This window comes from Pipistrellus hanaki, assembly GCF_964339955.1.
Source record: "Pipistrellus hanaki genome assembly, chromosome: 21".
Lineage (NCBI taxonomy): Eukaryota > Metazoa > Chordata > Mammalia > Chiroptera > Vespertilionidae > Pipistrellus > Pipistrellus hanaki.
In genome coordinates this window covers 5,056,823-5,073,461 of record NC_140523.1, presented here as the reverse complement: position 1 = coordinate 5,073,461, position 16,639 = coordinate 5,056,823, and the positions used below count along the sequence as shown (strand labels likewise).

At 47.4% G+C, this 16,639-nt stretch overlaps 1 protein-coding gene across 2 annotated transcripts in view; it reads right to left on the bottom strand.

The window, feature by feature from the left end:
* TICRR (TOPBP1 interacting checkpoint and replication regulator) overlaps positions 1 to 14,545 on the bottom strand; it is a 35,073-nt gene extending 20,528 nt beyond the window's left edge. For both annotated transcript variants that reach the window (XM_084869007.1, XM_084869006.1), the window contains exons 1-9: positions 13,707 to 14,545; positions 7,874 to 8,135; positions 7,070 to 7,308; positions 5,983 to 6,217; positions 4,620 to 4,749; positions 3,624 to 3,763; positions 2,334 to 2,552; positions 2,020 to 2,171; positions 274 to 374 (exon numbers count right to left, since the gene is read on the bottom strand). In XM_084869007.1, coding sequence (XP_084725133.1) covers positions 274 to 374; positions 2,020 to 2,171; positions 2,334 to 2,552; positions 3,624 to 3,763; positions 4,620 to 4,749; positions 5,983 to 6,217; positions 7,070 to 7,308; positions 7,874 to 8,135; positions 13,707 to 14,378 — 2,150 coding nt within the window. In that variant the 5' untranslated portion in view covers positions 14,379 to 14,545. The remainder of the gene's footprint in view (positions 1 to 273; positions 375 to 2,019; positions 2,172 to 2,333; positions 2,553 to 3,623; positions 3,764 to 4,619; positions 4,750 to 5,982; positions 6,218 to 7,069; positions 7,309 to 7,873; positions 8,136 to 13,706) is intronic.
* Between the last annotated feature and the right edge of the window lie 2,094 nt (positions 14,546 to 16,639).

Sequence of the window (16,639 nt, the reverse complement as noted above, 5' to 3'; positions counted from 1 at the left end):
CAGGTCTCGAGTCCTATATAATAAAAAGCTAATCTGCTAATTAGACCCGACAGCAGAACGACTGTCTGGACGACCTTCCGGGGCAAAGCCAGGGCTGCGAGGGCCAAGCCCCTTGCTCCAATTTCAGGTACTGGTCCTCCAGTTAGGTTATAAAGAATCAGCCACAAAAGCCTCTTTGAGCAATGTGCCATCTGTTCTAAGTGGATATAAGCAAGTCTTAAGAGTTTGTTTTGGAGCAATGGTTAAAAGAAACAAACAAAAAAGGTTACTTACTCTCTGACTTTGTCCTCTTTATCCAGGTTTTTGCCTATGTCTTGTCTAAGACTTTTGCTGGTTTTTAAGAGGTTATTTTTGACTTGATGCAAGCAGTTCATCTGAAAATGCAAAAGGGTCACATAGGAAACTGTGACGTTCCTGATCATCATTTCTAATTTCTTCACAGCTGACAAATGCCCTAAGCTGGGGAGTCCATTCCCTTACACTCTCCCCCTTCTTTCACTTCACTGAAAAAATGGTGACATGGATGTTATTGTTTTCTGTCTTCAAGCCTACAGATTTAACCTTTTTTTTTTTTAGTCCCCATCTGACAATATTTTTTCCATTGTTTTTCAGAGAGAGAGAGAGAGGAAGGGATGAAGAGAAAGAGAAACCCGATGTTAGAGAAACACACTGACTACCTGCTTCCAGTCCAGGCCCAACCAAGGATGGGGAGCAAACAAGCAACCCAGGTATGCGCCCTTGACTAGGAATTGAACCCGCGATCCATAGGTGCACAGGCCAACGCTCTGACCACTGAACCACACTGACCAGGGCTTGACCCCTCTCGCTCTCTCTCTCTCTCTTTCTCTTTTTAAAAATATATTTTATTGATTTTTTACCGAGAGGGAGAGAGATAGTTAGAAACATCGATGAGAAACATGGACCAGCTGCCTCCTGCACACGCCCCACCAGGGATGTGCCCGCAACCAAGGTCCATGCCCTTGACCGGAATCGAACCTGGGACCTTTCAGTCCGCAGGCCAACGCTCTATCCACTGAGCCAAACTGGTTTTGGCTTGACTTCTCTTAAAAGGGCGATTCCATACAATAGTAACTGAGATGTCTACATACAATAAACAACTCCTGGTTGCTTAACAGCATCCCTTTGCATAGGGGTCTCTTAAGAAGCTTTTAGTATACAGATACCCAGGTCCCAGCATGCAGACATCTGCTTCACTGTCCGGAGGAAGGCAGGCATCAGGTACAAATGTCCCATGTGCCCCAAACAGTGTTGATCTGTGGTTAGAGCGTTGGCCCGCACACCAAAGTATCCTGGGTTCGATTCCCGGGCAAGGGCACGTACCTGGGTTGCAGGTTTGCTCTCCAGTCAGGGTGTGTGTGGAAGGCAACCAGTTAAGGTCTCTCTCACACCAATGGGTCTCTCTCTAACTCTCTCTAAAAACCAACGAAAAAAATGTCTTCAGGTGAGGATTTACAAAAAAAAAAAAGAACAAAAATGTTGCAGGAGACTGTCCAGTCCAGACAGGACTGAGGAGAACTGGCTTAATTCTGTCCTTATCACACGCAGCTCAGATAAGGACACAGGAGAGCCAAAACCGGTTTGGCTCAGTTAATAGAGCGTCGGCCTGCGGACTGAAAGGTCCCAGGTTCGATTCTGGTCAAGGGCATGTGCCTTGGATGAGGGCACATCCCCAGTGGGGGGTGTGCAAGAGGCAGCTGATCCATGATTCTCTCTCATCGATGTTTCTAACTCTCTGTCACTCTCTCTTCCTCTTTGTAAAAAATCAATAAAATATATGGCAAAAAAAAGAAGACACAGGAGAGTACATGGCATTACTGGCCTAACCCATGCCCTTCATTTCTGCCTTGTTAGGTCACCATGTCCAACTTCCAAGACCTGGAACCGTGCTCACCACTCCCCTCCTCGCTCCCCTCACCAGGTATGAGTCATGCCCGGCCGACAAACACGTGAGCCAAACCCGCCAATAAGCAATGATGACATTCATCGCGATGCTCTTACCTCTAGGTCCTTGGTGCCTTTGGACTTGAGGAACGCTTTGATGGCTGAGATCATGTTCTGAGCACATGAGTACAACATGGTTTCTCCCGTGGCCATGGTCTTTTGGTAATTTTCACGTATGTACGATTGCAGCTCCTCTTCGGTTTTAAAATCTGTAAGGAAAAAAAAAAAAATTAAACTGAGGACGCGCAGTAAAGATGGCAGAGCAGGCAAAGGCTGTGCTTGTCTGACGGATACGAAAGACGCGTATAAGAACACGAGGGTGTAAAAGGGCACGCCTGCATGCAGACATGAACGCTGTGGAGGAGGAGTACCTCTGGGTCTGGAGCTCCTCCGTGTCCGTCCTCGGGGCTCCAGTCTGCCCGCCGCTCTCCCGCCCGCCGCCTGCGGGGCCGCCCTGTCCCCCGCGGCCTCCGGGCTGCCGTCCGGATGCAGCTTCTGGGCCTTGACGTTCAGCCTTGCGACATTCAGCATCTTTAGGGAGCGGCACATGGTCTTCATTTTCTGACGCACCGGCGTGCGAGGGACGCCTCCTACAGCCGTCACGGGAGGGAAAGTAAGAGATTTTACTCCCCTGGACCAAGAACTACTTCAGTTACCAAAAAAACAAAAACCCCGCTGCTTTAATTCCGCACTAAGAGCCACTTTGCCCATTTTAAAAAATATTTATTTTACTGATTTTTTACAGAGAGGAAGAGAGAGGGATAGACAGTTAGAAACATCAATGAGAGAGAATCATGGATCAACTGCCTCTTGCACACCCCCCACTGGGGATGTGCCCGCAACCAAGGTACATGCCCTTGGCCGGAATCGAACTCGGGACCCTTCAGTCCGCAGGCTGATGCTCCATCCACTGAGCCAAACCAGTTTTGGCTACTTTGCCCATTTTATGATGCAAAAACTTTTCCTGGAAGCTTATGCCAAGGAAATCACTTAAAGAACCAATCAAATCATACACATGATGTACACTACAGTACCATTTACAATAACAGTATCAATCGAAATATTCCACAACAAAAGAATTCTGTAAATTTCGTTAAGCAGCGAGGTGGAATAGTAACTGAAAAGGCAAGGCAGCAGATGAACGAATAATTCTGTAAGCGACACGCAAAGTTGTATTTGTTAGAATGAAAAATGAAAATGGCTTATTCATTAAGAACGTAAAATTGTGGCCCATTTTTTATTATTTTGTTAATCCTCACTAAAGTATAATTTTTCCACGGATTTTTAGAGTGGAAAGGTGGAGGAGAGGGAGGGTGAGAGAGAAAGAGAAACATCAACATGAGGAGGATGGGTTGGTTGCCTCCAGCACACACCCCTCAGCCAGGGCCAGGGATTGAACCTGCAACCCAGGTACATGCCTCACCAGAATCAAACCTCAGACCCTTCGGTGCACAGGCCAACACTCTAACCAGTGAGCCACACGGGCCAGGGTTGTGGCTGATAATCGCTATTGTACTAATGTAATTATTTTGAAATGTAAACTAGAAGAACTTGTCCTTGTTTATTCGGTTACCATCTTCAACCTCATTTTGGGGAGTATTAGCCCTTTAAAACATTCAGTCTCCGAAAATACTCAGGAAACCTTCTTGGTACAAGCGTACGTTTCTTCTTGCCGTCTTCCTGGCTAGACGCGGAGGGCTCTTCACGAGACTTTCTCAGGTAGAGCTCAGCCAGGCGGCGTGTGACCTCACTCTCAGTCTTGGAAGATTCTTCCTTACTGGGCGAGGCAGCCTGCAGCAGCCTGTGAACAAGTCAAGGAGGCTGTGTGAAGCTGAAATTCTCATTTCCCAAAATGCCTGAGACAAAACGACAATAACCACCAGATCCCTCCAAGACTAAACACTTGTTAACGGTTTGCCATATCTGCTTCAGATCTTTTGTGTTTAATAAAATTTAGCTTTATAGACACAGAGAAAACCCCGATCTTTTCCCACCCTTATCCTCCACAGGTATTCCTAGATTTGTGTTTTAGAGAGACGTACAACATATGGGTTACAACCAGCAGAAACTGCTATTTTATGTTGTAAATTGTTTAAAAATATACTAACCATCCTTTTGCGATTTTGATTGTACTCAACATCATTTCATGTGCAAATAAATCACCCCATCTCCACAACTCTCTTCATCTTGTAAAACTGAAACTGTACCCCCATTAAACACTCTCCATTTGTAATTAGTTTTCATTTATTTTTTAACTATGAAATTTAGTTTAATTTCAGAAGTGGTTTTTAATATGCCAATTTTATATTGGCATATTATAATATATCAATTTTATATTATATTGGTTTTTAATATTGCCAATTACCGGTTTTAAATTTGCTTTTCAGAATTGTTTCCTCCCCCAATCATAGCCGACACTATTTTATATTAGTTGCAGCATAGTAATTAGACATTTATATGATTTATAAAGTGGCGCCCCAACAAGTCTAGTACACACCTGGCACCGTACATAGTTATGTAATTAGTTTTGTATTTTATGGAACTATACTAATAAAATGTGGTATGTTATGAAAAGAAAAAAAAAAACCCCACCCATATTGAGATAACTGAGAGCTGATTTCAATGACCGATTCCCAGAGAAATAAAAGGAGTTTTACCAGAATGACTCCATCAGATTGGAACTGGCGCCGCTGAGGTTGGAGCAGGGAAACCAGCTCTCGGCCACAGCGGCCCTCCAGGGCGCGGTGCGGCTCAGCTCCTGCTGGACCCACTCTGGACAGGGAGGAGCTGCAGGGACGAGCAGAGATGGAAGGGAAAGAGGCATGAGGACCAAAGTGATCACCCCCGTTCCTGGCCTGCCACGGACTGACCGCCTTCTCCCCGAGGACATGCAAAGCGCAGCACTGACGACCTTCCTCCGTCTGCACCCCTCCCCCGGGCCTGTGTCTATGGAAACGGCTGTGCTGACAATGCACAGCGCAGGCTTAGGGCTGCTCCTCAAACACAGCGGACCCACCGCCCAGGGCCTCTCAGGGAGTTCGCTCCCTGCAGCTCCCTTCAGGCCTGTGTTCAAATATGGCTTTTCCAAGCAGGCCCGTTTAAAATGGCACCCCTCCTGCCCCTTAACTGCCCCATTCCCTTTTTCCTGTTTGTTATATAGCATGTATCGCTCTCAAATGTCTTCTAGAATTCCCTTAGTTTATTGTCCTGTATTCCAACTGAATGGTACACTCGGTGAGAACAAGACCTCGGTTTACTCTGTTCACTGATGTATTATTCCCAATACGAAGGACAGCGCCTGGCATGCAGCAGGCACTCACTAAATCTGTTGAATAAATGAATAAATGGAAGAAATATCAAGTTAATTGCATGTTCATCTACCTAGCATAAATGACAATGCCATGAACTGGAAGGCAGACAGAATCATGGCAGTTTCACGTGCAGCCTTTAGTATTATAAATACGTTAAAAACCAGGTTTCATCTTATTCTCTAATTTAAAAGCGATTTCAGAGCCTTTGGCCTCCTCTGAATGCTTCAGAATTCTGTCGATAATGACCACTTAAATTACCTAAAGTACTAGTTTGCTCTGACCTGTTTTATAACAGACTAGAGGCCCGATGCACAAAATTTGTGCACTGGGAGGGGCTGTCCCTCAGCCTGGCTGAGCCCTTGGGGTATGTCCAGGGATCAGGCCTAAGCCAGCAGTCAGACATCCCTCTCGCAGTCCGGGGTTCTCGCAGTCCGAGACCCCTCTCTCCTTACTGCCTGCCTGCAGCAGAGACGGGAGAGGCTTCCGGCACTGCTGTTGTCCTTGCCAGCCGTGAGCCTGGCTTCTGGCCGAGCAGCACTTCCCCTGTGGGCGCATCTGGCCCCTGGTGGTCAGTGTGCATCATAGCAACCGGCCCTTCCACCTTTCGATCAATTTGCATATTAGGGTTTTATTACGTAGGATACTGGGGTTCTACTGAGAGCAGAGTTGGGGGGGGGGGGGGAGTGTCAGCTGATGGTTGTGAACTTACCGGAGGTAGACGGGTCTTCCGGTAAACCCGGGGTCGGACTCAACACGACCCCCATGACATCGGAACACAGGGATGTGGTGTCCAGGGGGTTCTCGGCCGCGGCTGTTCGGAGAAAATGCCTCTGAAATGCAGCCTCCTCGGTGCGGAGCACGGTGAGAACGGTAGTGGTGGCAGAGAGCGGGGAAATTACTCCTGTGACGGGGGGCCAGCCGTCACCGGGGTCCACGCTGGCGACCTACAGAGGAAGTTCCAGCTGGCTGAGAACATTGCTGATGTGCGTAAAGGAGAAAGCAGGCCGGTGAGAGGCCAGGACGGTTTTCCCAGGCCTTAGCTTACTGGGATAAAGATACATGCAATGGCCCTAACCGGTGTGGCTCAGTGGATAGAGTGTCAACCTGCAGACTAAAAGGTCACGGGTTCGATTCCGGTCAGGGGCATGTACCTTGGTTGCAGGCACATCCCCAGTAGGAGGTGTGCAGGAGGCAGCTGATCAATGTTTCTCTCTCATCGATGTTTCTATCTCATTCCTTTCTTCTCTGTAAAAAATCAATAAAATATTTTTTTTTTAAAAAGATACATGCAGCCAAAACCGGTTTGGCTCAATGGATAGAGCGTCGGCTTGGGGACTGAAGGGACTCGGGTTCGATTCCGGTCAAGGGCATGTACCTTGGTTGCGGGCATATCCCCAGTACGGGGTGTGCAAGAGGCAACTGATTGATGACTCTCTCATCGATGTTTCTAACTCTCTATCTCTCTCCCTTCCTCTCTGTACAAAATCAATAAAATATATTTTTTTTAAAAAATAAAAAGATACATGCAATGTTATAAACTGCTTCTTCACTGATGAGCACTGTCGTCATCTACAGTGTAGACAATATTATTATTTACACAAGCATCACCTGTTGCACTGAGATGATATTACAGAGGACAATCCTGGGTGTTTCACAAACACACTCATTCCCCTTTACCAGTGATTTAGACCAGCGGCTGCCAACCGTTTGGACCTCATGGACCACCAGCGGTCCATGGACCACCAGCTGCCGACCACTATATGGGACAAGGATGACCCAACGTGCGGGAGACCTACCAGGTGTAACTCTTCGGCGGTCAGCCTGCGGACCAGCTGCTGGAACAATGACCCGTGGGCCGGCGGCTTCTCCTCCGGACTCCGGAGCATCCAGCTGTCGGTGCCCAGCGTGCCGCTCGCCGGGAGGGACCACTGGGAGGCCGTGCTGTTCAGGAAAATTCTGACTGGCTTCTGGAAATGTCTCTGATGCATGGCCAACGGCTCTAGGACGACTGTCCATGCTTCTTGAGTCTCTTTGCCTGTTAGGAATAGAGAACATTAAAATCGGGATGGAGCAAACAGTTGCTAAAAGATTTAATAGTAAGAGAAAAGCTAGAATGTCAGCTGAGTACTAGGATTGCCACTTAGTTCACACTCGGCCCTCGTTCTGCTGCCAATAGCTCCCCGGGAAAAGCTGTGCACGAGCGGAACTGCAAGGGCACAGCTGGATGTCATAAGTTCTTTTTTTTTTTTTTTTTTTTTTTAGTATATCTTATTGATAATTTAGTATATTTAGTATATAACTTAGTATATTTTTTAGTATATCTTATTGATAATTTACGGAGAGGAAGAGAAAGAGGAAGGGATAGAGAGTTAGAAACATCGATGAGAGAGAAACATCGATCAGCTGCCTCCTGCACACCTTCTACTGGGGATGTGCCCGCAACCCTTCCCTGTGGCACCTCTGACTTGGCTCAGACATATTTTAATTTCAATCACTGAGTACCTGGGCCGTGGAAAGCCTAGAGAATTTGAAAGCATAGGCCTGCCTTAAAGAAATGTATATAACTGAGACACCTCCCGCCCCAAACATCATTTGCTTACCGTCAACAGGGAGAAACAACGTGCCTGCCGTCCGTGGAAATGAGGCCTCGTACTCGGGAGAACTACAGAGCAGACAGTTTAAGGCGGAGTCTGTGGGCAGCGCTGACACCCACGGGGAGAGGCGAGGCTCCCGGGGGAGCTGGGTCTCCCCGGCTTTCGTTCCATCTGGGCTCAGAGTCTCCAACGGCAACACGGTGCCCCCCACGTGCCGGAGCAGTTCGCACAGCGTCCAGTACCCGAGGTGGTCCGGGGACGCCCACAGCTGACATGAAATTGAAATGAAGAACCTCGGGTTATTCCAAAGGAGGCATTCCGCTAAGTGTGAGGGGAATCGGGAGGAAGGAAAGGTGATTTCTGCTCTGAACGAACAAGTGGCACAGTCATGTATTTGTTGGACTCAACACAGAAAACGGCCAGCGTCTTATCACCGTACAGTCCAAGAATGTAATCTATACCAGTGTTTTTCAACCTTTTTTGGGCAAAGGCACACTTGTTTCATGAAAAAAATCACGAGGCACACCACCATTAGAAAATGTTAAAAAATTTAACTCTGTGCCTATATTGACTATATATAAAGTAATTCTCTTGAATAGGAATCAAATAAACACAAAGAAAGTATTTTATAATTACTTTATTATGAAATATTAAGTAAACAAAATAGTGAAAAATTATAAAATTCTTGTCTTGTCTGCACCTACGGCACACCAGGCAACATCTCTAGTGTGCCGCGGAACAGCGGTTGAAAAACGCTGATCTATACTAATAAAAGGGTAATATGCAAATTGGTCGGGACACCCTCACAGTAAAGACCAAACAGCAGGCTTTGTGGGGCAATTATGTCGGTGGGGGAAGAGGGCGGGGTTAGTGAGGGATGACCAAACAACTGAACAAGCCGGCTGCATGGGGTGACCAGGCTGGCAGAGGGAACAGTTGAGGACAATAAGGCAAGGGGGTGGGGGTGCGGGGCAGTTAGGGGCAACCAGACCAGCAGAGTGGGGGGTCAGTGAGGGGTGACTAGGCTGGCAAGAGGGACATTTAGGGGCAACCAGGCCAGTGGGGGAGGTGATGGGGCAGGGGGGGGGGGACAGTGGGGATAACCAGGCCGGCAGTTAGGGGCAATCAGGCTGGCAGTAGAGGCGGTTAGAAGTGATCAGGCTGCGGGGGCAGGCAGTTAGGGATGATCAGGCAAGCAGGCAGGTGAACAGTTAGGAGAAGGAAAGAAATAATTAAGATCAGAGCAGAAGATAAAGCATATAGAGACCAAAGAAACAATATAAAAGATCAACAAAACCAAGAGCTGGTTCTTTGAAAGGACAAACAAGATTGATGAACCTCTAGCCAGGCTCACCAAGAAGCAAAGAGAGAGGACCAAATAAACAAAATCAGAAATGAAAGAGATGAAATAACAACAGATCCAGCCAAAATACAAAGTACTGTTAAAAAATACTTCGAACAACTTATTCCAACAAACTGGACAACCTGGAGGAAATGGACAGATTCCTAGAAAAATACAACCTTCCAAAACTCAATCAGGAAGAATCTAAACAGCTCAATAGGCCAGTAACTATGGAAGAAATTGAAGAAGCCATCAAAAAGCTTCCGGCAAACAAAAGCCTGGGGACAAACAGCTTCACAGAAGTTTTGCCAAACATTCAAGGAAGAACTAAAACCTATCCTCCTCAGACTATTCCAAAAAATTCAAGAGGAAGGAACACTTCCAAGCTCCTATTATGAAGACAGCATCACCCTAATGCCAAAACCAGATAAAGACAACACAGTGAGAGAGAACTACAGGCCAATATGCCTCATGAACGTAGATGCCAAAATCCTCAACAAAATTCTAGCAAATCGGCTCCTGCAGTACATCAAAAAGATCATACACCATGACTAAGTGGGATTTTCCCCAGGGATGCAAGGATGGTACAATAGCAGCAAATCAATAAACGTGATACATCACATAAACACATTGAGAGATAAAAATCCATAGTCATATCAATTGATGCAGAAAAAGCATTTGACAGCCGGGACCGGTTTGGCTCAATGGATAGAGCATCGGCTTGGGGACTGAAGGGTCCCGGGTTCGATTCCGGTCAAGGGCATGTACCTTGGTTGCGGGCATATCCCCAGTAGGGGGTGTGCAAGAGGCAGCTGATCGATGACTCTCTCTCATCGATGTTTCTAACTCTCTATCTCTCTCCCTTCCTCTCTGTATAAAATCAATAAAATATATTTATAAAAAAGAAAAAAGAAGAAAAAAAAAAAGAAAAAGCATTTGACAAAATCCAACACACTTTCCTGATAAAAACTCTCAACCAGGTGGGAATAGAAGGATCATACCTCAACATAATAAAGCTATATATGATAAACCCACAGCAAGCATCATACTCAATGGGCAAAAACTAAAACCATTTCCCCTAAGAATAGAAACAAGACAGGGATGCCCACTCTCAACACTCCTGTTTGACACAGTACTGGAAGTACTAGCCATTGCAATTAGACAAGAAGAAATAAAAGGCATCCAAATTGGAAAAGTAAAACTGTCCTTATTTACAGATGACATGATATTGTACATAAAAAACCCAAAAGACTCCATCAAAAAACTAATAGACTTAATAAATGAATTCGGCAATGTAGCAAGATACAAAATTAACACCAAGAAATCTATGGTCTTTCTATACACCAATAGTGAACTTACAGAAAGAGAGACCAAAAAAATTAACATACCTAGGAATAGACTTAAGGAAGTAAAAAAAACTATACTCGGAAAACTACAGGACACTAAAAAAAAAAGAAAAAAAAAAAGAGAGAGATAGAGGAAAATGTTAACAGAATGAAGAACATACCATGTTCATGGATTGGTAGAATCAACATCATTAAAATGCCCATACTACCCAAAGCAATCTGTAGATTCAATACACTCCCCATTAAAAAACCAATGGCTTATTTCACAGATCTAGAAAGAATTCTCCAAAAATTCATCTGGAATAAAAAAGGGCCCCGAATAGCCTCAGTAATCCTGATAAAGAAGAATAAAGTAGGAGGGATCTCAATACCAGATTTTATGATGTGGTACAAAGCCACTGTTCTCAAAACAGCCTGGTACTGGCACAAGAACAGACATATAGATCAATGGAATATAATAGAGAATCCACATATCGACTCAAATCACCATGCTCAATTAATATTTGTCAAAGGAGGCATGAACATACAATGGAGTCAAGATAGTCTCTTCAATAAATCATGTTGGGAAAATTGGACAGATACATGCAAAAAAACGAAACTAGACCACCAACTTACATCATACACAAAAATAAACTCAAAATGGATAAAGGACTTAAACAGAAGACAGGAAACCATAAAAATACTAGAGAAAATACAGGCAGCAAAATCTCAGACATATGCCGGGAAGAACTTCACTGAAACTGCCCCTAGGGCAATGGAAACTAAAGAGAAAATAAACAAATGGGACTACATCAAAATAAAAAGCTTTCCCACAGCAAAAGAAACCATCAACAAAACAACAAGAAAGCCCACAGTATGGGAGAACATATTTGCAAATGTTATCACTGATAAAGGTTTAATCTCCAACATCTACAGGCAGCTTATACAACTTAATAAAAGGAAGATAAATGACCCAATAAAGAAATGGGCAAAGGACCTAACTAGAATCTTTTCTAAAGAAGACAGAAGGAAGGCCAAGAGGCACATGAAAACATGCTCAAAGTCACTAATTATCCAAGAGATGCAAATCAAAACGACAATGCAGTACGATGTTTCTAGCTCTCTATCCCTCTCCCTTCCTCTCTGTAAAAAATCAATATATATATATATAAACTATTCTGAAAAGAAAACGGTGGGGGGGTGGGGGGGTGGGGAGAAGAATCTCCAGACCCCCATCTGCAAAGATGTAGTTCTAGTCAGTGTAAGATTTGATATTATCCCAAATCAGTGCTTCTGTGTTGTGGACTGTGCCCAACATTTGCTTTGCTGCCAGAACAAACGTTAAGTCCTAGGTTTCCATTTTCCCCACCAAACGGGCACCATCCCCGTAGGCATTTCTGTCCTTTTCTTTGACAAGCCTGCTGCCTTGTTTTGCTTTTTGCTACACCTTGGAAGGTGGGGGTGGCTTTGTATGTGAAAGGTGCTGCCATTTTTATTTACTTTTAAAAAAATATATTTTATTGATTTTTTTTACAGAGAGGAAGGGAGAGGGATAGAGAGCTAGAAACATCGATGAGTGAGAGACATCGATCAGCTGCCCCCTGCACACCCCCCACTGGGGATGTGCCCACAACCAAGGTATTATACATGCCCCTGACCGGAATCGAACCGGGACCCTTCAGACTGCAGGTTGACGCTCTATCCACTGAGCCAGGGGTCCTCAAACTTTTTAAAGTGGGGGCCAGATCACGGTCCCTCAGAGAGCTGGAGGGCCGGACTATATGAACTACTAATTCCTACTGTAACACCTCGGCTGCGCTCACTGCCCAAAAAACCTGGCGGGCCGGATCAGACTCCTCTGTGGGCCGCATGTGGCCCGCGGGCCGTAGTTTGAAGACCCCTGCTAGTATCCACTGAGCCAAACTGGTCTTGGTGGTATTGAAAATTTTAACATACGGTGCCATTATTTAAGTAGCTGCTCATTCCCCATTTGTAATCTTACAACTTAACCCACTTCTTGATTAGCAACACGCATTGCCACAAACCGGAATCAGCTTTCACCTGGTGAAACCACACCTTCCCATCAATTAGAACAGGGGTCTTCAAACTACGGCCCGCGGGCCACATGCGGCCCGCAGAGGAGTCTGATCCGGCCCGCCAGGTTTTTTGGGCAGTGAGCGCAGCTGAGGTGTTACAGTAGGAATTAGTAGTTCATATAGTCCGGCCCTCCAGCTCTCTGAGGGACCGTGATCTGGCCCCCACTTTAAAAAGTTTGAGGACCCCTGATTATTAGAACAAAACCCGACCTTCCCAACCTTCCCACCTGGGGCCTACGGAGAGATGAGCCCCTCCCATTTCCTGACTTCCTCGAGTCTCACGCTTGCCTTTCTTGTTCCTCAAATCAACTAAATTCATCTCTCGCTCAGATCGGTACATCAGGTCATCTCTCCGCCTAGAATGTCTTTTCCCAACCTCCACATTCCTCCTCCTTCACCATTCAATTCTCTGTTCCAAGATGATTGCCATGCAGCTGAGCACAACGCCCCGCACACACCCCTTCTACCACACCCCTCCCCAGCTGTGTTTTTTTTTTTTTTTTAATATATTAGGCACAGTGCCAATTCTTTTTTTTTTATATATAACATATATTTTTTTAAATATATATTTTATTGATTTTGTACAGAGAGGAAGGGAGAGAGATAGTTAGAAACATCCATGAGAGAGAGTCATCCATCAGCTGCCTCTTGCACACCCCCTACTGGGGATGTGCCCGCAACCAAGGTACATGCCCTCGACCGGAATCGAACCCGGGACCTTTCAGTCCCCCAAGCCGACGCTCTATCCATTGAGCCAAACCGGTTTCGGCTTCATTGACTTTTTGACAGAGAGGAAGAGAGAGAGAGAGAGAGTTAGAAACATCAATGAGAGGAACATCAGAGAGAGAAACATCGATCAGCTGCCTCCTGCACACCCCCGACTGGGGATGTGCCTGCAAACCAAGGTATCCATGCCCTGGACCGGAATCGAACCCTGGACCTTTCAGTCCGCGCGGGCCGATGGAGCTCTACCCACTGAGCCACACCGGCTTCGGCGCGAGGCCCTCGCCCTAGTGTCTTGCTTACAGGCTGCCCCAAATCCGGTGAACCCCCCCGAAGGCACGGCGCCCTCTCACCTTTGACCTCTCGGCGGTGTCCACCCAGTACAACGTGACCTTCCGGGTGACCATGACCTCCTGGAGCCTCCTGGGCAGCAGCTTGTCCATCAGCTGCTTCGGGGCGGGCGGCGGGGCCTGGGCCTGGGCCTCGCAGCCGCCGGACACGAACTGGAGCAGCTCCCGCCGCGAGCGCGGGCAGGGGCCGAGCAGGAGGACGGCGTTGGCGAAGCCCCCGAGCGCCGCGCCGGCCTCGGCGGCCTCGTCGCCCTCGGCGTCCAGCAGGCGCCTCCCGCGGCGGCGCGGCGCGGGCTTGGCGGGCGACGTGATCTCGGGCCGGTCCCACTGGTAGTCGAGCAGCGTCTCCATGAGGGCGGCGTGCGTGTGCGCGGCCCGGGGCGCGGGGCCGGGGAGCCGGGCGCCGGCGGCGGCGCCGTCCCCGAGCCGGGCCTCCAGCTCCTCCTCGAAGTCCTCCCAGGAGCGGGCGCCCAGCTCGCGGAAGTCGGACACGCGGGACGGCGGGCCGCGCGCCCCCTCAGAGTCGAAGAACCGGAAGGCCCAGCGGACCCTCGCGAGGCCGAAGCGGCGGCTGAGGTAAAGGAGCAGGCGCAGGGCGGCCCGGCGGACGGGGCTCCGGACAGCGGCGCCGCCCGCCGTGTCCAGCAGCAGCATGACGTGGTGACAACAGGCCATGGCCGCCGCCGCCGCCGGCGCCGCTCCCGGGGGGCTCGGGCTCCCCCAGACCCCGCTTCAGGGAACCAGCGCCATTATCTCTCCCCCGGACTCGGCTCAAAAGGCTCCCGCGCTCTCCAGGAAACACTCCTATTGGCGGAGGCAGCGCCCAATCACAGCTCTTATTGGCCCCCGGCCTGACGTAAGGGACGTGAGCGCCCGGCCCTCCTCGGCGCTGATTGGGAGGGCGTGGAGGCAAGCCTCTGCTCGATTGGTGGAGGGCGTGTCTGTGGGCGGGGGCCTCGTGTTTGGGGGAAGAACTTAACGCTGATTGGCCAGGGGGTTCGTTTTAAAATTTAAAGGGGTGGTGCTAGGTCTTGTAAAGTTCCCTCCTGGGAAGGGGTGTGCCTTTGGGCGATTGTGCGCAGGTGCGCTGCGGGCCTCCAGGAATCCGACTAGCACTCAGTGGTTGGCAAACTGCGGCTCCCGAGCCACCTGGAGTTTTTAGCAAAGGCCAGCTTAGGAGTGCCCTAATTAAGTTAATAACAATGTACCTATCTATATAGTTTTAGTTTAAAAAATTTGGCTTTCCAAAAAAAAATGTCCATTGTACTGTTGACATTTGGCTCTGTTGACTGATGATGAGTTTGCCGACCACTGGCACTAGGTTGAAGCCACCCTAGACTTCCTGTGGGGTAGAATCAAATGTGAGGACTTTAATTTTCTGTAATTTAAGTAAAATTATTAAAATAGAGAAGCTCACTCACTTTGGCCAAGTTAACTTAGAGGAGTTTCTTTAAATGAGGCAATCAGATCCATAGAGTTGCTCTGACTTCAGAAAAATTGGAAAGATCTCGAATGGGAATGGTACCCTAGGAGAAAGACCTCATGTGTATCTTTTTAAAATAGCTTCTTCTTTTTTTTTTTTAATAATGTTACATTAAAAAGAAAAAAGACTGTATGTAACAGCACATGCAGTGAGAGCTCCGAATTTTCTGTCCACTTGTTTATTTCTTTTTTTTTTTAAAGTAAATCTTTATTGTTCATACTATTACAAATGTTCCTCTTTTTCCCCCCCCTCCATTGCTCCCCTCCACCAGGTTCCCACCCCGCCCTCTGCCCTTTCCCCACCCCCCACTGTCCTCATCCATAGGTGCACAGTTTATGTTCAGTCTCTACCCGCAGCCCCCACTCCCCTTTTCCCTCGAGAATCGTCAGTCCATTCCCCTTCCATACCTCTGATTCTATTATATTTACCAGTTAATATTGTTCATCTGGTTTTTTAATTCCCTTGGTTTTTAGATTCACCACCAGAGGGCGGTAGCAGCCACCTTGCACTGAAGGGCTCTGATGCCTATACATCCCGATTTGCAATGAAACCTCTCCCCCCTCAAACTCCCCCCCCCGCCCCCCCCCCCCCCCCCCCCCCGCCCCACCAACTGCTTGTCCTTAGTTTGGGTGTGAAAAGCAGATGTCTGGGAATTATCATAGTTGGGCCTCCCATGGAGACAAATTCCCTGGGGTGAAGGATCCCATTTTTTAAAAATATATTTTTATTCATTTTAGAGAGGAAGGGAGAGGGAGAGATAGAAACATCCATGATGAGAAAGAATCATGGATCGGCTACCTCCTGCATGCCCTACCCTGGCAATTGAGCCCACAACCCTTTCTTTTCTTTCTTTTTTTAAATATATTTTATTGATTTTTTTTTTTTTTTTATAGAGAGGAAGGGAGAGGGATAGAGTTAGAAACATCAATGAGAGAGAATCATCGATCAGCTGCCTCTTGCACACTCCCCACTGGGGATGTGCCCGCAACCAAGTGTACCGTGGCTCCCGACCGGATTCGAACCTGGGACCCTTCAGTCCGCAGGCCGATGCTCTATCCACTGAGCCAAACCGGTTTCGGCCAAAACCCTTTCTTTAATGGGGGTGATAACCCCACTCTGCTTAGGGCAAAGACCAGCTCCATCACTTGCAGAGCCCAGTGCAAAGTGAAACCATGAGACCCCTTCTTTAAAAAAAAAGTTAAATGCCAGCAGAGCATGGACACTCATAGAGAGATGAGAGAAATAATGACATCACAGTAGCTCCCCTCTTGGGGCGCTTACGTTGCATTATACTCTGTCTCTTTAAAAAAAAATTTTTTTTTTCATCTTCCTGGGGTTGTTTGTCCTCCTGCGTGTTTTCATCTCTACAATGAGGAGGCTGGACAAGACCAGTCTAGTTACACCCTGGTTACACACTGGAGGCATCTGGAGGCTTTAAATAGCACTCAAAGCT